This window comes from Sminthopsis crassicaudata, chromosome 6, assembly GCF_048593235.1.
Source record: "Sminthopsis crassicaudata isolate SCR6 chromosome 6, ASM4859323v1, whole genome shotgun sequence".
Taxonomy (NCBI): Eukaryota; Metazoa; Chordata; class Mammalia; order Dasyuromorphia; family Dasyuridae; genus Sminthopsis; species Sminthopsis crassicaudata.
Genome location: NC_133622.1, coordinates 207,016,541 through 207,038,058, shown reverse-complemented (window position 1 = coordinate 207,038,058; position 21,518 = coordinate 207,016,541). Strand labels below are relative to the sequence as shown.

The 21,518-nt window shown below is 34.5% G+C and overlaps 1 protein-coding gene across 6 annotated transcripts in view; it reads right to left on the bottom strand.

Moving 5' to 3' along the window:
• The window catches only part of USP47 (ubiquitin specific peptidase 47), an 89,269-nt gene that overhangs the window by 9,005 nt on the left and 58,746 nt on the right, over positions 1-21,518 (bottom strand). For 2 of the 6 annotated variants that reach the window (XM_074276781.1, XM_074276779.1), the window contains 9 exons: positions 21,232-21,399; positions 15,838-15,969; positions 15,264-15,340; positions 14,833-14,888; positions 9,774-9,886; positions 9,392-9,496; positions 7,545-7,752; positions 6,334-6,449; positions 4,220-4,339 (listed from right to left, as the gene is read on the bottom strand). In XM_074276781.1, coding sequence (XP_074132882.1) covers positions 4,220-4,339; positions 6,334-6,449; positions 7,545-7,752; positions 9,392-9,496; positions 9,774-9,886; positions 14,833-14,888; positions 15,264-15,340; positions 15,838-15,969; positions 21,232-21,399 — 1,095 coding nt within the window. The remainder of the gene's footprint in view (positions 1-4,219; positions 4,340-6,333; positions 6,450-7,544; positions 7,753-9,391; positions 9,497-9,773; positions 9,887-14,832; positions 14,889-15,263; positions 15,341-15,837; positions 15,970-21,231; positions 21,400-21,518) is intronic. The other 4 variants (XM_074276782.1, XM_074276780.1, XM_074276785.1 and 1 more) reach the window with 2 other exon arrangements.

Sequence of the window (21,518 nt, the reverse complement as noted above, 5' to 3'; positions counted from 1 at the left end):
GTTCTCAGGTATGACATGAGAGTTATAGTATGCACACAGAAGTATACATATTGAATTGGGTCAAAAATTTTTTTATTTAGGTGTAAGATATTTAAGTTCAAATGTTTAAGTCAGTACATAACATTGGGCTTTAACAAAGCATAAGCTTGCCTCAAAGAATGAGAACTTTGCAGAGTTATTCTTGTTAATGAATCTTTTATGTTTAACTTTCTACTGCTTGGGAAAATAAATTCTAAAAATAATATTAAGTCTGAAAAGTTTGGGAAAATAAATTCTAAACCTTAAAAAATAAATTCTAAAAATAATATTAAGTCTGAAAAGTTTAATAAAGATGTGTTGCCCCTTGTAGAAAAAGATGGGACTGGTCAGGATAGTGAATAATGCATACAACCACACATTTGTGAGATATGTGGCTAACTACCAGTGGTACTGCCAACCAATAAGAAAGATTTTCCTTCTTAAAAGTTAACTGACTTGTATGGAAATAGAATTTGCAATATGGATTTCACCAGCACCATGTTCTAATTCATTATTTCTTAACGAGTGAAAGGAATACTTTGATGTATTATCAAAAGGTCCTTGAAATGTCACAAAATCCTAGGTTTCTTCAGAGATCTTTTCTCATTTTTAATCAGGGTAATGGCAATTATGTAATTACAGTGGTAATTATGGTGGGGAATGAAAAAAGGATGGCAAGTGTGTTTTTTGAATAGAAAATGGTAATCGAAATAACAAATGGATAGACCAGTAAGCCTGACAAGGCCACAAGTACGTATGGATTTTAAAGTCATGTGAGCTAAAAAAGGACATACTAAGATGGTTAAGCTTAGAAATGAAAATGTTTAATATGTAACAATGGCAACATTTTAATACTCTGGACACTGAACATTTCTTGGCTTCAGTTTCCTTTTCTATGAAATGAAGTGGTTAAATTAAGATGTGTTCTAAGGTCTTTACCTGTCTCTAATGGTCTAATAAATACTATAAAAGATAATTAAGTTCACATTGGAATTTGTCTATAAATTTTACAAAGGAGCAAAAATTTTCTAAAGTGGAAAAAAGTTTGAAAGCATTGTGCCTTTCAGGTGGGCAGAGAGGCGGGTGCAATAGATGGAACACTGGGCTTAGAATCACAAGACTCATCTTCCTGATGTGTCCGGCCTCAGACACTTACTAGTTGTATGACCTGGCCAAGTCACTTAAAACTGTTTGCCTCAGTTTCTTCCTCAGTAAAATGAGCTGAAGAAGGAACCACTAAGGTTTCTGGTAAGAAAACCCCAAATGGGTTCCTGAAGTCAGACAGGACTGAACAATAAAAAATGGTGCCCTCCTCATTCTTCCAAATGTACTATTTCATACTGTGTTTTCTCAGAGATGATGGCACCAAAGCTCCATCTGGAATGAGTCCCTACTGTATTACGGATTGGGCTTTAACAAAGCATGTACCTCCCATGTTGTACTGGGGTTAAGAAACTAAAAATCAAATGCCTTCTATTAAAATGCAATGAAAAGCTGATTTGGAATCTCAATTGTGCCAGTATAATAACTATTGCACACCATTATTTACATTTTGTTTAGAAGCTTAATTATATGACTTTATAGTACTGTTTATTTTTGATAGTGAAATCAATTTAAGAGAAAGTTTAAAGACAAAACCAGAAATGCTCAAAGAAAGGCAAAAGGAAAAGGCATTCCAAGAGTCTCATCAGGAACATATTCAATTTCAGAGACATCATTACTACTCCAAAAAAGAAAAGGGCCCATATGCAAATATTTATTTATAGCAACTCTTGTCATAGAAGCAAAAAAAAGGAAATTCAGGGCCATCTAGTGGTGGCTATCACTCTTAATACTTATAATACACATATTCTCTTATTGCACTATGCCACAGGGGATTTCAGAAGTACCTGGGAAGACTTTTATATAAACTGTTATAGGATGATAAGCAAAAGCAGGACAATATATCATAAATGTAATGCTCAATCACAATGCTGGAAAACCAGTGAAGATGATTACTCATGATCTCACAGAAGTTAGATGCAAACACAGCCCAAGTAGAGATTTTTTTTTTTTTTTTGCTTTACTATACAGATTTTTTTTTTCTTTTATTTTTTGAGGGGAAGTGGGAGGGATAAAGGTAATAATAATGATACAATAGTAACAGATAATGTTTATATAGTGCTTACCATGAACCAAGCCCTATGTTAAGTGCTTTTATAAATATTATCTCATTTGATCCTTACAGTAATTCTGGGAGGTAGATAACATTATTATCCATTTTACAAGTGAGGAACCTGAAACAGGCAGAGGTTAAAAGACTGGCCTAGGATCATATTAAGTGTCTGAGGCCATCTTCAAACTCAGGTCTCCTCACAACTCTGAAGGGCAGTGAAGACTGAGTGTGGGTTTTTCTCCCAACCCTCTTCCCCCCAAAAAAAGAACAGAAGGAATCACAGACAAGCAGGACAGCTTTGAAAGTTACATGTTGTATTTATTATATGCTTAAAAAAGAAAAGCAAGCTCTATGTAATGGAAATTCACAATCTTATGTACAATCCTTTCCTTCTGTTCTGCAAAGTAGAGGGAGATGTTTACTGTATTTGGTATTTGAATTCAGAACAGAGATAAAATTGAAAAAAAAAAAAAAAATACAGACTCCTATTTCTCACTGTTGCCCTCCCTCTCATCTGTTGACCGATCCTGGCTGTAGCTTGCTTTATTTCAAAATATTTCTCTGGGTCTGGAAAAGGAGAAAAAGAGGCAACTCTAGTAGCAGCATGGCAAGAAAAAATTAACTTTCGGGCATGGAGTGAAGTGGTAAATGGCAGTAGAACATAGTTGCTAGAGAGTTGGCCTCAGTCAGAAAGATTTCTGTTCAAGTCTTGCCTTGTATGAGCCTGGGCAGGACATTCAAGGACTCAGTTCTCCAGTTCAAGCCTCTAAGGGGCAGAAGAGCTGCTGATTTGCAATGGTAGATGGAGATCCCTATACTGATGATGCTCTAAATCTGGTCCCACTTCCTCTACTACAAAAAGGTGTCACCAGATTAGGAAATTAAAAGACCAGGCAACACTAACTATTGAGAAGGGCATACTGATTACTGAAAAGTCAGTCAGAGAATAGTGATAACAATTTAAGAGTGAGAATGTTTAAATAAGATGCTGAAATAAAGAGCAGGAAAATGAGTAAGTTCAGCAAAATAATAAAAAAAAAGTAAAGCAAGAAGTCTTTGAGGATGTGATAGAGCTAGAGCAAACCAATGAAGATGGGCTTCAATATGCATGAAAATTGTAATTACTGGAAAACAAAAATAAATCCAAAAAAGAGAAGATCATTGACTTTAACTCCTGGGAAAGGAATATAATTCAGTGAGCTCAAGCTTTGTGAAGGATTTCTTCTATGCAAGGTTTTTCACCCAGAAGAACTTGATACTCTTAGGGCAGCAACTGTTCTTACTGTGGGTCCAAGAAAGGCCCTGCCACTGAGGCCTGTCCCTCCCCCATACCAGTTTTATAAGGGAGAGTGGGAGTGGCAGGGGAGGAGTTGACTGATTGCAGGATAGGGTTTAAGAATAGTCAGAGAGTGGGGCAGCTAGGTGGCGCAGTAGATAGAGCACCAGCCCTGAATTCAGGAGGACCTGAATTCGTATCTGGTCTCAGACACTTAACACTTCCTAGCTGTGTGACCCTGGGCAAGTCACTTAACCCCAGCCTCAGAAAAAAAATAGTCAGAGAGGAAAGAGGAGTCAATATGTTAGAAAAACAAATATTTCATAAAGAAAGTGGTATCTGATTTATCTTATAGAAAGAATAGGCCTGATCACAGTAGAGAAAAGAATGGAGGGCATTCCAAAGGGCACTATATGCTCAAAAAGATGGAGGCAGAAATGGGAAGACTATGGGAAGACTGACCTAGCTGGAATCAAGCTTGGAAAACAGAGTGAGAAAGCTGGAAAGGGAGGTTTAGGAATTTGTATTCTGTTTGGATTTAATGTGACAATGTAGGGAATATAAGAGGCGATAAAGCAGAAAATAATGAGCTCGAGTGCCACTTCTGTCTGTGTTGCCCTAGGCAAATAACTCACCCTCTCTAGGAAAACATTTTTAAAATAAAAATGTGCAAATAGTTACATGGCAGAGGGAATTTCCTCACTAGGAATTTCTTATATCCATGAAATCACAAGTTCAGGCAAAAAAAAAAAAAAGTCGTAAAGACATACCTTGTTGCTTCTAAAGAAGCCTTCAGCCTTCAGTGTTTTACTGGGCACATTGAGAAGACGCAAGTCATTGTAGCAGCGTTCCAGAACTATTCTCATTGTTTCAGCAGGCAGCTGTATAGTCTACAAAGGAATCACAATTATAAAAGAGTACTTTTATTTTACAAAAAAATTTAGAATTGGTCAAGAAAATATATTACTCCTTTTCCAATGGATTAATATGAAGGTAACTTAACAGAAGTTAAATGCCCAAGAATATAAATAATCTTATTAATCCCACTTGTTTAAAACATGCTGTTCAACAGGACAAATTGGAAAGTAATGATACTTCAAAAATCTAGGCATAAAATTGTTTCATTTAAGTCACTTTAATTTTACTTTAAGGACTTAAGAGAAGAGATCTTACTCAAAAATGAAAAATTTACCTCCTCATGGCTGGCATTTAACTATCAGTACCACACATAATTAAACTAAATTATTTTCTTTATATTATATTACCATCAATGACATTCTGACAACTCATAATAAAGGCTCAAATCAAAGAAGAGAAGAGGAAATTTTGTCCAGAAACATGTTTGTTTCTCATCATGTCTATGGAAATGACCAGGGGAATCTTTCCCAATCCCTGATTGCAGTCTCCTAGTTTAAAAGTCCAATGCTACTGTATAGTTAAAGGCACAAATGAGTGATAGGGTGATAAACAAATTGTCAATATCCAGTACCAATTTCCAGCAACATAAATGAATAGAGCTACTTCTTTGTCTTTATTCCCTCACAGAGAACATAAATTAAGAAAGCTACATGGGAGAGACCTGCCTAAGTACAAATGATTCTGAGTGTGCTGATTCAGAATTGCCTCTCTGGTATCACCCCCACCTCCCATCCTGCTCCAATTAGCTGGCAGGTTTTGCATTCTTGATCTCTATTGGTAAAGGCAGTTTCCACACCATGGACTCTCAGACCTCTATCTACACATCTCTATCTTTAAATGAATGGCAAGAACAGAAAAACATATGTGATGTCAGATAAAAGTAAAAAAGGATTTTTAAACAAAACCTTCCCATTCCTCCTCAATCACAAAATGCTAAGAGAGGCTTTCTCTGCTATAGTGGCTAGAGAACCAGTCTGGGAAGTCAAGACCTGTCTCTGACACTAAGTTACAAGTTATTTTACATATTAATACTTCAGAGAATGTCCTTATGACTAAGTCACAGAAAAATTGTTGATCTCTATTGGTAAAGGCAGTTTCCACACCATGGACTCTCAGACCTCTATCTACTCTCTTTTCCCCCAATAAAAAGTCAAAATGAATTCCAAAATTCTAGTATATGTGTCTATTTAGGGCAATATTATCTTTTACAATTCAACAAAATGTACACATAGTTCTAATAATGATTAAAAGCACTGCATTTTGTTATTTTCGAACCAAAAGGAGAAAGATTAACAATCACCAGAAGATCCTATTTTTTACAAATGTAAAATGTACGGGCAAAATATTCTCTGAATAAAAGAACAAGGATAATTTAGGAATATATTTTAATGTGTAGCAGCAGTATGACTCTAATGTAGGGTTACCACAGACCACAAAAATGACATGTTAACATGATTCTCTTTCTGTACTCTCACAGCACTCCATACTTTTTCTTAGGGCATTGATCATATTCTGCTTTGCTTAAGAGTTCTTGATTCTTAAGACTGTCCTTGACTTAAGGATAGTAATTATGCCTTAGTAGACTCCATGATTTGTCAAAGACATATGGTAGATACACAAGAAATGTTTACTGAATAAGGTGTACTTGGAATATTCCTAAAGTAATTCTTTTGGGTGAATGAGGATGAACAAATATTTAGTCAAAACTTTTAAGAACAATCTTAAAAAACAAACAAACAAACAAACAAAAAAAAAAACAAGGAAAGAAAAATGCCAAGCATTTTCAAATACAACACTAGCACTGTCCTTTGAAATGTGTTAGTGAAAGAAATGCAATTATTAGACACCCTTCTCAAAAACGATACTATGTTACTCAAGTTTATATGTGCTAAAAAGACTAAGCATGAATCTACATTAGATATGAAAATTATTTTCCTCCATGTACAGACTGTTATTTAAAACTTACCTTTGAAATAAGCTGCTTAAATTCGGCGACCGTTTGATTTAAATAAGCTCGTACACTAAATGGAGGAGCAACAGATTCTGTCTTTATATCAACCACATGGACCTTCACCATCACCTCTGCCACATGCAACAAACATAAGAAAAGAATAGCTAAGTAAGAATTGACTTAAACAAGACATTTGTAATATGATTTTCAATACAATCCCAACGATGGGAGTTCTCTTTTTATAAAAAAGAATCAAAAACACAACACACACATTTAGTAAGGCGCTCTCTGCCACTCTTCATAAAAAGTTCTTAAGAGCAACAAGCCTTACACAGGATAGAGTCAAGTCTTGAGAATAATGCTCAAGGTGATCTGGAATTGTTTTATTCTATACACATTGAGATATAGGGGAAGGAACACTGGTTTTAGTTGGAAGACTTTGGTTGGCATCCCAGATTTCACACTTACAAGCTGGATAACTATGGATAAAGTACTATGTCTCAAGGAAATTATCCCTAAGATGAGGTTAATATGGTTTATGGAACCAGAACCTGAAGAGATCTTAGATGTTACAATCCAACTCCTTTGGTTTACAGGTGAGGAATCTGAAGCTCAGACAGGTTAAGTGATTTGCTATGGGCTATGCAAGTGCTAACTTATAGCTGGGATTTCAACCTAAATTTTGACTCTAAATACAGAATTTGTTCTTACTAAGTCCATACCTCCCTATGTGACAGGAATACTGTAAAGAAATTGTTACGTATTCATTTAAAGCAATATGAAAACTCATACTTCTACACATTTTACTTTCAAATATCCATTCCCAATACTGCTGAGTAATAAAATCAGCCTTTTTTGACTACAGAATCTTGTCTAATTTAAGGAAGGATAATTATCTTCATTCTGCAATTGGGTTATTTGTATCCTTTGTATATTTCTTTGTACATACCGTTTTTGAATTTTTAAAAAGTTGTTCTTACTAGTTATGTGACCCTGGGCAAAATCACTTAATCCCAATTGTCTCAGGGGAAAAAATAGCTTGTTCACAAATGTTCTTAATTTGCCAAAGTCATTCTAAATTTTAAGAATGTGGAAAACTGTTCAAGTTCTTTGGACTTAAAAATAGAAAACAAAACAAAACAAAACAAAACAAACAAAAAAAAAAAAACCAACTACCATGTTTATTACAAATAGCTTAAAATTTTTAATTATATTGAATTTCTTACCACCAGGTTTATAAGACTGAAAAACCTGATCAGGTTTTTTGATTTCCAAGAGCAGATCAAACATGTATGTTGATTTGACTCCACCAAGCAGAAGTCCCATTGGAGTATCCTCTTCTCCTTCATATGACCGTTCTAGATAATCATGAAACTCATCATACTTAACAAGACGACAACAGTCCAGGGGAATGGCGCCTTCTAAATCCATCACCTACAATTGGAAAAAATTACCACTCAAACTTTTTTTTTAAATCTCAGTATTATTACATGGAGTTATAAATATATACTTGTGATTTGTATAGATATACAAAAACGACAGATTAAGAGGCAAGAATTAAATATATATATATATATTTTAAAATTCTAACTTTTATTTTTTACATCCTCAAATGAAATTTTAAATTATTAAACATGTAATTCATGTAACAAAGTATTCCAAACATAAAATACTAAATGTTTTCTAATGCAAATTTCAAAGGTAAAAGTACACTCAAAAGTCAGGGTACTACATAGATTATAAAACTTGTGAATCCTAATGGGGAAAACTCCATCATTTGTTCAATTATAAAGCAATATTTACACTATTTGTTTTACTATTAAATGAAGGAACTGGTGCTGGAACCTAGTTCTTCTGCCTTTAAATCTAAACTCTCATTCCACTATATTAGGGGTGTCAGGCAGGCATTGTCCTGTATTAAGAATCCTGCAAGCTGCATAGTGACTTAGTTTTTATATTTTAAAACTAAAATATTATCTCTATTTTTATTTATTATGTTAAATATTTCTCAATTCTTTCAGCTCTTCAGCTTTGACCACTTTGATCCTATTTCACATGTAAAGGCATGTTATGAAATGTACAATGCTACAGAAATACTCAATACTGCTGTTGCAGTATTATTCACTGATCTGTGCTAAATCGAAGTTATTCATAATCACATACACATCAGAGGAAAAACCACAATCAGCACAAAGAGTATCTGACTTTTTTTTTTTCACTTAGGCAATTGGGATTAAGTGACTTGTTCAGGATCACGCAGCTAGGTATTATTAAGTGTCTGAGGCCAGATTTGAACTCAAGTCATCCTGACTTCAGGGCCCAATGGTCTACCCACTGTACCATTTAACTGCCTCTAGCATGAAGCTTTTTTAAAAAAATTAACTAATGACAGGAAGTTTTATTGTTTGATTCTCACATTATATGTGATAATGATTATTTGGCTTTCCTTTGCTACCACAAAATTATTAAAATGTCTAAGTAGTCTTTCTTCTGAAAAGAAAAGTATCAACTTTAATATTAAGCCCAAACAAGTCTAATTCATTTTGAGAACATGAACTTTATCAAAATGGAGCTGACTGTACTACATGGGAGGGATGTGAAGTATAGCCTTTGAGAGAACCCCACATCTAGAACAGGACTACTATTAGGTTCCTTCAATGAGTTGTTTTCATTACTATCTCTGGATAAGTGCTAGTGGGTCCAAAATTGAATAGATAGAGAATGAGTTAGTTTACACTTGGAAATGTACACAGGGCTTTACTATAAAAGAAAGTAAAAATGACAGAAAATCATGGAATAAATGTCACAAAACTAGTTGTCTGACTGACATAATAATGGGATCTCTAAGATACTAAAATAAGAGGGCTTTATAGCTTGAATATTTACAATGAAGAAGACATTCATAGATAAGACTGTCAAAGTGAGACCAAGGTTTTGGCTTGTAGGAGTATCCTCATGAAAGAAATCCCAAATCTAAGCACCACTCTCTTATGTAAGAATGATCACAGGTTGGTAAAAATATAAATGTTATTTACTGAAATGCAAATCTAACAAATAGTTTGGGTCAACACACCTTATAAGCTATTTCTACTGCTTCTTTTAACGTCTTATCTTTATGAACCTCCAATTTATTTTCCATCATCACTTGTTTCACAGGATGCATGCAGAATAATTTTATCTGAAACACAATTTGTAACACAAATTTAGTCAACATTTAATCAGACCCAAATCCACATTTCTTAAGTATCTTTTTCTTACCAAAACAAAACAAAAAACTAATGAGATTTACTAATAAAAATGTTTTTATTTTAAAATACTTGAATTGTTAGTGATCATAATTTTGTCTCATAATTATTTAAAGAACTTCACTAATGTGTCAAAATAACTAATGTTAATCACATTTTATTCCACTGTGAGAAAGCTCTTTCTTCAGATAAAGGTAAGAGAAATCTAACCTTGCAGGTATTTCGCTCAATTTCACGTTGCTTTTTTTCTTGCTCTTCCAGTTCTTTCTCTTTTCGTACCAAATTCTTAATGTGCTCTGGGTAGTCTTTCACTTCTAAAAATTCTACCAATAACAACAACAATCAGGCATTTTCACTGTAATTGAGTTCTTTTATCCCCCCCCCCCCAGATTTGCTGCTTTTGCCAGTGTATAACAGCTAAGACATACGCTACTACACAGAGATCTGAAAACAGTCCCATCTGCACCATGTTCCATATCCATTGCTCATGACAGCATGTTAGTCAACTTGCTTATGAGTTGAGTTTTAAAGAATCTAAAAAACTAGATTAAAAAACTGCATTATGCAGCACTTTTAAGTTTTGCAAAGCACTTTGTATACATGATCTCCTGTGGTCCTCACAACAACCCTGGAAGACAGAACTGCAGCAGCCCTCAGCATGTGAGTGAGGAAGGATTGGAACGCAGGTATTTTTGACTCCAAATCTAGTCTCATGTAACTATAATAAATAAGACAGGACACTTCTCATTTTGGCTTATAAAGACAGGGGGAAAAGATCAGAGAGGGAAAGTATTAAGATGGTGAGAGAGAAAGGGCTGGAGCACAATAGGAGGGATAGTGAGAGAGAGGTGGCAGACCTGTGATTTCATTGGTGTAAAGAATCAGTAAATTCCTAATATGGATAAAGCAACTGCTTTATAACTTATCTAGAACTCAGGCCTTAATCTGCTTGTATACACATAAACTATAATTAGTACCATCATTACTAATGGAAACTATGACATGTCATTTTGGACAAATCCAAAATGAATCAATATATTTTGTTAAAAACACTCAAGTTCCCACTAATCCTGAGATTAGCCTAATACATAAATATAAGACACACATTCTCCTGAGTCTGATGGCTGTGTACCTTCTCATTTATTCTCAGTAAGTAAGCTATGGAGATGATTTATGGGAATTATGGACATAATGCCCATAGGAAGACAGTTCAGATAGCATATATCCTATTTCCATCCAATAACTGTTTGCCAATTTTCTGCCACATACAAGGGTTTGTGCCAAGCATTAAAGAGACAAAACTAAATATGAGGTTATTTTTCTCTGGGGGTTAGAATAAACATGAATAAGCTGAGTACAAAGAAAAGGAGGAGCAGATAATTAATTATGGTAATTAAGGAAGGTTGAGCTAAGTCTTACAGGAAAATAAGCATTCTGAGGGACTACAAAAAAAAAAAAAAAAAAAAGAATACATTTCAAGCATGAAGAAAATACAAGGAGGTGGAATTTGGAGGACACGGTTTGGGGAAATAGCTGAAAGTCTAGTTTAGCTGCAATGCTGAGTTTGTGAGGGGAGGTGGTAGGAAAAAAAAACAAAAGGCTGGAAAAGTGAGGAAACCTACGTTGGACATGGTTTGAAATATGAGGCTAAAGAACTTGTAGTTTATCCTATAAGCAATGGGAATCCAAAGATTATACAACAGGGGCAATCTATTTTTCCAAAACTTTAATCAGCTCCAAAAGCCCATGTCAGTTTTCTTGGCTTTAGGTTACTTCAGTTTCCTATCATTTGAAGAATTCTCTCAAAGGAGCAGGTGCATATATATTTATTTGTACCATGACTAGTCCACTGATATTTCTCCCAATTGCTCTATTTCAAAGAAACACCCTTTTTGGATATATTTTACATAATTTATTTCTATCCTTAACCCTTCCATTTTAGATCTGTGATTAATAAGAGTGAACTTACAATGAATCAGGAAGCCTTTCATGAAACCATATTACAGAAACCTAAAAGCCTTACAACATGCCACTGGCTCTTCTTCATCATCATCCCTATTACCATCATGGTCACCACCACCACCATCACCATCATTACTCTGTGCTAGGTGGTGGGCTAATATCAATATTATTTCATTTCATCCTCACAACAACACTGGGACAGAGGTACTGACCATCCTTTGGTTCCTTTAGGCTGAAACTGAACAAAGGGAGACTGAGACACATTTTCTCTGAGCAAGACAACATTTTATTAACAGGGGAACTACCTACTAACAGAATGGGTCAATAACTACTTCGGTTTGGCCAAAGACCCCAAGATGGGGATTCAGTACCTTTTTATAAGATTAGGATAAAGAGCAGAACAGGGTAGATGAGAAAAAGATATAATCTGTTATAGGATTGGTGATATCATGTGACTGAGGATAACATGACTGGTTACATAGCTAAGTTATGGAGAGAACAATGATTGGCTGAAAGTTGGGAATGAGGGGCTAGCAATGACCCACTCCTTCTCTCCTGTGATTAAGAAATGTTTACTATTTGAGTCCACCTGCAAGGTGAAAGACAGTGGGCCAAACTGCTTCGTACAGAAAACAAGATATCCTTGAAGGACAGCTTGGTAAACACACCAGACAAGATTTAATTTTTAATTTAATTTAATCTTCTCAAGGCTTACCAGAGTTCCTTCCTCTATCATTTCATCATAATTCTCCAAGGCCCTTCTTTCTGATTACCCTCTTTTAGTTCTTCCTTTAGTCCTATCCTTTAGGTTACCTCCATCAGAGACCTACTCTAAGGACTGTCAATAATTGCTAAGATAGTAGCCAGGATATTTAAAGAACAAGATAAAATAGATATCTATTAGTGTTGATTTTTACTAACGATCCCACATTAACTCTTCTAGGTATCATTTTTTTTCTCCCCCTGAGGCTGGGGTTAAGTGATTTGGCCAGGATCACACAGCTAGGAACTGTTAAGTGTCTGAGACCAGATTTGAACTCAGGTCCTCCTGAATTCAAGGCTGATGCTCTATCTACTGTGCCACCTAGCTGCCCCTCTAGTATAATTTCTTAAAAAGTATCATCTTCCATCTCTTTGCCAAGAAGAATAGTAAATTTGACTGGGAATCACAGATCTGGCTATTCTGTTCCTAGCATAGAGAGATAGATGATAAATCCATAAAATTGAAGTTCACATTTGGTTTCATGGATAAGAAAATCTTCTGAATTGTAACAGTCCTTTACGTTCTCTAGTCAGCACTGACTCAAAAAAAAAAAAAAAAATATTGTCTTCTTTGTTACAAAGGGATAACTACAGTTATTTCCTGGCTGGAGAAAATATGAATTCTATAAAATCTGAAACATGATGCCTAAATTTTTGTCCCTTCTCAGTAATATCAAAATTTCTTTTAATGCAACCTCCCCCCAAAATTCTTTTTGATATTATACTGTATGGTTATAGCACATTTGTGTATCAGATTCCCTGATTTAGATTTTAAGATGCATGAATGAAGAGCACATAGTTTAATTAGTTTTGGATCTCCCTCAGAAGGTAGTATTTTGCATAAAGTTTTGTTAAAAAATTGAAAGGAAAAAGCTCCCACAAAAGACTTCTAAGGGGCTTGTAATTAAACTACAAAATAGTAAAATCCAAACACCTATAAAGAAAACAACAAAAATGACTACTGAGAGACCATACACAATTAAAATGTAAACTTTCTAGTCTATCCAAGTTTAAGTACATTTCAAGCATCAAAATGAAATTAAAAAAACTTTTTTAGCTTGTTTTCTGAGTGTTGTTTAATTGTAGGGAGTGCATGGAAAAAGGAACAAGAGCAGACAGGATAACTTGAGTAATGAAGAGAGTACCAGGAAGGACAGTGAAGAGGCAAGTCCCAACCTCTACCATTTTACTTGATATGTGACCTCTGGCAAAAAACTTAACTTTTTTGGATCTCAGTTTCTTTTATCTACAAAATGAGGATTTTAGAAGATCCTAGAATTTCAATTATAAGAAAAGTTAGATGCTATCAAGTCTAACATCTTCATTTTACAGATGAGGAAACAAACTCTAGAAACGTCAAATGGCTTGCTCAAAGTCAAACTGGTCACAATGAGGTGATTCAGGGCAACTCTAATAGACTTGTGATAGAGAGAGCCATCTGCACCCAGAAAGAGGACTGTGGGGATTAAATGTGACTCACAACATAGTATTTTTCACCTTTAAAAAAAAAAAAAATTGTTTGCTTTTTTCCCCCTCATTTTTTCCCCTTTTTGATCTGATTTTTCTTGTGCAGCATAATAAATGTGGCAATATGTTTAGAAGAATTGCTCATATTTAACCTATATTAGAATACTTGCTGTCCAGGGGAGAAGAGAGATAAAAATTTGGATTACAAGGGTGAATGTTGAAAACTATCTTTGCATGTATTTTAAAAAATAAAAAACTTTTATTACACATTTAAAAAGTGGGATGTGAATGAATTATTAATCTTTCCAAGGCATTGATATCTTGCATTGTCTACTTTTATGAGTTGTTAGGAAAATCAAATGAGAATAACTATAAAAGCACGCTGCAATCACAGATAACTTATTTGTCTAACTCCATTCATTATCAAAGTGCAATAAATCCAGGTAAAAGATAGATTCTACTTGTTTCAGAGCTTTATTAGGAAGAAAACTCCAAATACCTCATTTCCAAAGACATTTCTTATAAAAATACTTGAGGCAAATTTTGATCAGTTATCATTTGAATGTTAAAATAGAAATAATGTCTTCTGCAAAATGTAATTTTAGGAAAAACTATTTAAAATTAGAAACATTACTAAAATGGTACTTCTCCAGAGCAAAAAATCAATAGAGAATGAGCTCATCTTGGTTCTCATTTAAGATGAATTAAATGAGACTCGATGACTAAAGGGACTTCATTATAAAATACTTTCATTTATAAAACAGTTGCAAGGTCTGTATTTCAAGAACAATGAACTGAATATGGATTCCATTGCTAAAAATATGAAAATAATCCCACAATTTACCTTCCAAATTTAGCCACCATTTTGGCAAAAATTATTCTAAGTGTCTTCACTATAAAACTGTATTTCAAATTCTAGTTAAAAAACATTAACAGAAGGATAAGTACCTGATATCTGACATTTTTTACATATATTATACTCACTAACTTAATCATGAAAAATGTTTATGTTGCTCTATAACTAGCAAGAAAATGTTCCTATTACTATGTTCATAAAAATCAAATTGAACACACTTACTTGCATTTCTTGAAGGATCCTTCAATCTATATATAAGCATATATGCATTTGTGGAGCTAGTAGGAAGACAAAGAAAAGTCAAATGTGACCGAACATTTTATTAAGTCAACAAATATTTATAGAAAATATCCTTCTCTACTTGATGCTATTGACTTTTTTTTTTTTTTTAGACAGGTTCACACTTAAACTGCCCTGGAAATGAGTGAAACTTTCTTCTAATCATAAGTATATATGGGAAGAGAAAATGTACTCTCTTGATAAGTCATTCTGTTATTCAATAAGTATGTTTCCCAAAGTGACTTATTATAATTAAAGAGCTAGTTAAAGTTCGTTAATTGTATTACAAAAGTGAGGGGAAAAAACCCACCCAAATGCACAAATCTAGTTGATGATTCTGTTGATGATCTTTCAAGAATTAGAAAGTTACTAACCTGGCAAAGGCACTAGAATAATATCCTCGACTTCCTGAAGATCCGCCATGAGTCTTCTTAATGTCCTCTTGGGTTATCTGAAATGTTGTATCACAGTATTTTATTCTGCAAAATTTTTAGGTTGTCACTAAACAAATGAAACTGCTGAACCTTTTAAAGATGAGCACACCAAAGGAAAAAGAAAAGAAAGAGAGACAGGAATATATACACAATTATAATAACCACTCACATCTATTAGAATTAAATATAGGACTATGAAAACACTTCAGATAGTGTCTAAATAGTCAATAAATTGAATTCTCAGCAGTAGTCAATGCCTATCACTGAATTTTAGCATTAGATGATCAGGGAACAATTGTGAAAGGCTAGGTAAAGAGAAAAATAAAAGAATTTTAGCAGCTGTCAAATGAGTGAAATTAAAATAGAAAAGAAAGAGCAGTTAATTCCACTCAGTCTTTGATGTTTCACCCCCTCACCCTATCCCTGCCAGTTACCTTCAACAACTTGCTTGCTTATGAACAGACATAAACTCAATTTTTCTTGTCAGGACAGACATCTTTAAGTACTTGCTTACCCGGCTAACATGTTGATCATTGAAGCTGTACCACTGCTCATCACTGAATGATTTTATGCATGCATAGTAATGACCACCAGCTGCGCTTCCCGAATGAACCATGACAGAAAAGAGTTCATATACCAAGGAATTCTAGAAGGCAAAGAAGTAACATAAAATGAGAAAATAAAAATCTCATTTACTATTATTCTATCTTCTTTATTAATATTTAGTAAAGCCACTAGGAGACTCAGGCTATTATGCTATATGGGAGAAAAAAAAGGTGGTGAAAATAATGAGAATCTGCAAATTGCTAGACAAGTAGGAAAAAAAACTTCCTCCATTCTAATCATAATGCATATTAAAAAGCTACTGAGTACAAAACAGGTCTATGTGTGGTCCAAAGCAAGTAAAAACAAATAAGAAGAATGTACACCATTGCCTAGAAAACAGATTCTTCTTTAATTCAGGACAGCCAGGTGGTACGTAGATTGACTGCTAGGCCAGGAGTCAGGAAGATCTGAGTTCAAATCTGAAATCTGGTTTTAGACATTTATTGTGTGACCTGGGCAAGCCACTTAACTTTGTCTGCCTCAGTTTCCTCATCTGCAAAATGAACTGGAGAAGGAAGCAGCAAACCATTATTCTGGTATCTTTGCCAAGAAAACCTCAAATGGGGTCACACAAAGTCAGACACTTAACAACATTACTATCCTAAAATCTCAATTACTGCCTCTAGAACAGGGAGATAGGTGGTATCATTTTATGAACCCCTAGATTTGGATGTGTGATTATTTTTGAGATTTTCACAATAATTTACCAAAAATTACTTTATATTCATTCCCAAGCAAAGTTAACTGCTACCTGGATCTTCTAATACTACATTTACAGTTAAAAACTCTCATGACTATACAAGACTATCTTTTCTCAAATAAAAAAAATTAAAGAGGAACAGATTAGAAACCTTCCAGTTATAGTAAGGAAAATAATTCTCAATCAAACAAGGATTAAAGTAACTGCAAAACACACATTAACTTCAATTACAGGAATTGTAAAATTTGTGCACAAAATCAACACAATCAGGATAAAAAGGGAAATTGCTGATTAAGGGAGAAATCTTCCTATGAAGTATGTCAGAGAAAATTTAATATTCAAGGTATATAGGGAATAAATACTTTCAAGAACAGTTACTGAATGGATAAGTGGTTCAGAGGACATGAACTCTCAAAAGAAAAATTATGAGCAGCTTTGTGAAAGGCTGATTCATATTGCCATTGGTAAGAAAAACAAGCCCAAAGAAACCTAGATTACAAATCTCAATCAATAAGTTGACAAAGAGGACAACAGATCAGTCTAGTCAATGTTGGTAGAGCTGTGGAAAACCAGGCACTACTAATGGAGATATGCAATAGTCTAACCATTCAAGACAAAAATATTTTTATGGTAATAGTAGCTAAGAAGTCGAGAAAAAGCAGATACCAACAAATTTTGGAATGGTTGAACAAAATTCTGGGAATGTAATAGTATTATAACACTACTGTACTTTAAACTATGAAGAAAATGAAGAATACAGGGCAAAAGAAAGATACACAAAACTAAGGCAAAAGAAGGGAAACAATATACACAATGACAACTTTTTTAAAAATTAGTTTTTATTGTTGCCTTCTGTTTCTTGGTCATCATGGCTATCTCAAGGATTTCTTCCATTTCTCATCCCAGAGAGCCATCTCATATAACAAGAGCAGTTTTTAGAAGAGGGGAAAAAAAAAAAAAATCAGCAAAACCAACTGAAAAAGTTCAAAACATGTACAATATGTAACATCTGTGGATCTCCCACCTCCATATATGTGAGAGGGTGTTCTCTCATATCCTTCCTTAGAATTCTGCTTGATCTTTATGCTTTTGTTATATTCACTTTTAATTTGTTTGCTGTGTTGTTGTTCTTTCCATTTACATTGCTGTAGTTATTGTTTATATGGTTTTCTTGACTCAGCTGACTTCACTCTGCATCAGTTCATAGAGATCTTCCCACACTTCTTTGTATTCATCACGCACATCACTTCTTACTGCACAGTCATGGTTCAATACATTTAAGTACCACAATTTGTTCAGTCATTTCCCAATTGATAAGCATCTATTTTATTTCATATATTATTCTTTCCTATAACAAAAATTGCTACTAAAAATGTTTGGTATATATGAAGATTTTCTCCTTATTGATGGCTTCCCTGGAGTATAAACACAGTTAGGGAGGCTCTGGGGTTCAAAGGGTTAGAATATTTTGGTCAGTTTATTTGCATAATTTTAAACTGCTTCAAAAAATGGTCATACCTATTTCACAGCTCCACCAACAATTATTAGTATGCCTTCTACAACTCCTCCAAAAATATTATTTTTTTATAAGAAACTTCAGAGTTATTTTGATTTGTATTTTTTTTTACTAGCATTTACTAAGTGCTCATTACATGCCAAACACGGCATTATGCACTAGCAATACTGATGTAAAGAGGAAACATTATAGTCTTCAAGGAATTTGACGCATACTTAATGGAAACAACATGTACAAGAGAGTCCAGCTCCAGGCAGAATGGCAGCAGCACAAAGAAGAGGAAAGTCTGGGGAGGAATAGTGTGCACTAGCCTACTAGGTGGCAGGGCCTAGGAGTCAGAAGGCCGTAAGGTCCAAGCAGACACACAGGTCCTACTTTTCACTATAAGGACAAGAGCTGGAGACATGCAGCTCATCCCTATGCTGTCCTCTTCAAGAATTCATCTCATTTGGTGTTCACAGGAGGGAGTAAGGGCAAGGAGAGGAAGGCCATCATCCCCACAAACCCTTCACAGGATGCACGAGGTCAAGATAGTCAAACAATATTATGAAATAGAATGGGGAGGGAACTGATAATAGAATAGACATGAGGATAAAGGAAAAGAATCAAAGTCGAAAGAGAGTTTGAGCCAGTATGAGGATGATGGTATTCTTACTAAGCAGTAGCAGAAAGATGAGAAGAAGTAGGTTTAGGGGAGGTGATATGCTTTGTTCAGTTCCATTAAAAACATAAGTTCTTCCCATGTGCAAGATACTCTAATAGGCATTCTGCATATGGAGGTTAAAAATGATCATTTTTGCCTTATAATTATAATCATGAAGCTATGACAAGGTCACAGTTAAATATAACATAAAGAAATGTATGCTGGGAGATTCAGACAATGATTCGGGGGGGGGGGGGAGGGGAAGTGTTGCTTTTTTTGGTGGTTGTTATTGTAGTTTTATGTCCTTCCCACACCTTAGGAAGACAAGTCCTATCAGGTGCATCAACCAGTACAAAGAAGCCAGTTTATGAAGGATTCAAATAACAATGGGGTCTAAATTAGAAAGAAAACAGAAAACTAGAGGGAAATTTTATAGCAAATTTTTAATTTTTCAAATAAATAGGGAAATGACCCAAATAATATAAAAATAAAATCATTTCCCAATTGTTAAGTGTTCAAAGGATATGAATAGGTAGTTATGATAAGAAATCAAAGCTATCAATAGCTGCATGAAAAAATGCTTTGTCTTTATTGATTAGAGAAACTGTAAATTAAAACTACTCCTAACTACCATTACCTTATATGTATAAGATTAGTTAAGAATACAGAAATAAATGATAAATGTGGGAGGGGATGTGGAAAATTAGTTATACTAAAGTACTGTTGCTGAAGCTGTGAACTGGTTTGGAGAACAATTTAAAACTGTCCAATACAACTATATCCTAAAGAAGATCAAAGGAAAGAGAAAAGACCCATTTGTACAAAAATATCTATAGTAGCACTTTTGTTGTTATTGTTGTTGTGGCAAAGAATTAGAAATCAAGGGAAAACTCATCAACTGGGCAATGGCTAAATAAACAATGGTATATGATTAAGGAATACAATTGTACCATAAGAAATGACAAGTAGGATAATTTCTGAAAAACCTGAGAAGAATTACACAATGAACCAAAACAATTCCAAAAAAACTATGATGGAAAATGCTCTTTACCTCCAGGGAGACAATGGATATTGAAGCATACTTTTTTCATATTTCTTGGTTTTTTTGCTTTTGTTCTTTTTGGCAACATGGCTAATATGGAAATAGGCTCTGTGTAATTTCACAGTTGAAAGCTGGAAGTTATATTGCTTGCCTTTTCAATGGGCAGGAGGGAATTTGGAACTCAAAATTTCTAAAAAAAGGCAGCTAAAAATAAGTAAATAAAATACATATACATTTAGAAGTCATCTATGTAGAAAAGACAAATCAACCTACAGGAATTCGTGAGATCACCCATAATTAAGGGATAAGATTTAGATGATGATCCATCAAAGAAACTGAAGAATGATCACAAAGGCAGAAGAATCAAGAAGTAGTATCTCAAAGGCCCAGAATAGACTTGCATTAATTTAAGATGTGTATCTTAAAGTACTCCATATTAGAATAAAAAGGTTCATTCAAGAAAACAAATCTGGGTATTCTTTGTGTTCTCAGTCCTGAGCACAGAACTCTGCTTATGTGTTTGAAGATTTAAAAGGAATTATAGCACTTAAAATGGGCAAAACAAATCTTTATGTGCAACTGTGAATTACTCTTAAGGACATTTCTTCTATTTGTTTGTCCTCGAAAAATCAGGTATGGTATTTATTACAAAGCTAAACACAGTGCAGAGCTAGGAAGAGCTACCTAAGTTGCACAAGACAATATATAAGTATTACTTAATCACCCCTTTCTCACTAATTATCCCCAAAGCTCTATTGGATTCAAAAATTTTACTTAATATGACTCTGGGAAGCCTCTCCAGAGTGCTAGTTTTAAAGCTGTCAATATCATTGTCTCCTGGCAAAATTATTTTATCTGGATACTTCTGTTCGATAGTTCAATACAGAGCAGAATATACTACTGAAGATGTTTCATAAGATATAGCTAAGGTAGATCTGATTTTCCTAAACTAATATAGTTTTTAAAGATATAGCTGTATTTTCTTCTTATTGGTGTGTGGACATATTAACTGGCCAAAGAGGTGCTCTCTTAAAGAAAGCTTAAAAGTATCATTTATGACAGCTACATTTTTTTCTTTCGAGAATGAGTCTCCTTATATTACCAGACTGAAAGAATACTGGTCTTCCTACTATTAATGAGCACAGAAGCTTTGACCTGCTCCATTTTCCAACTTGGCTCACTTCCCTGCTTCCAGGGGTTGCCTGTATTGACGCTGGATGTGGAGAAGACATCTGATTGACTCTGCCCTAATAGCAGCTCGGAACTCCTGAGTTCAAGCTATCCACAAGGCTCAGCTGCCCTGGTGGCAGGGATTATAGGCATGCACCACCATGCCTAGCAGCTGCAGTAATTAGTTTCAGAGACTCCATTTTCAATTCAACATCACAGAGAAAAAGGTACCTTTTCAAGACCAGGTTTTGTGATCTTTTCAGTTCCACTATTACTTTCAAGGCAGATTCCTTCATCGACCCCATCATCATTTGAGAAATCGTTGCTCATCTGATCACTGTGACAACTGCCTTCATTTTCAGCTCCACTGTCGGTACAACTCTCAGTCTGAGGAGACTTCTTCATAACAAACAAAAGTCTTCTTAAAATTTATGAGCCACATGGAGTGATAATACATTCAATACAAATACATCCATTTGAAAAAATTAACATAATACAATTTCAAGTTGAGTATTTCA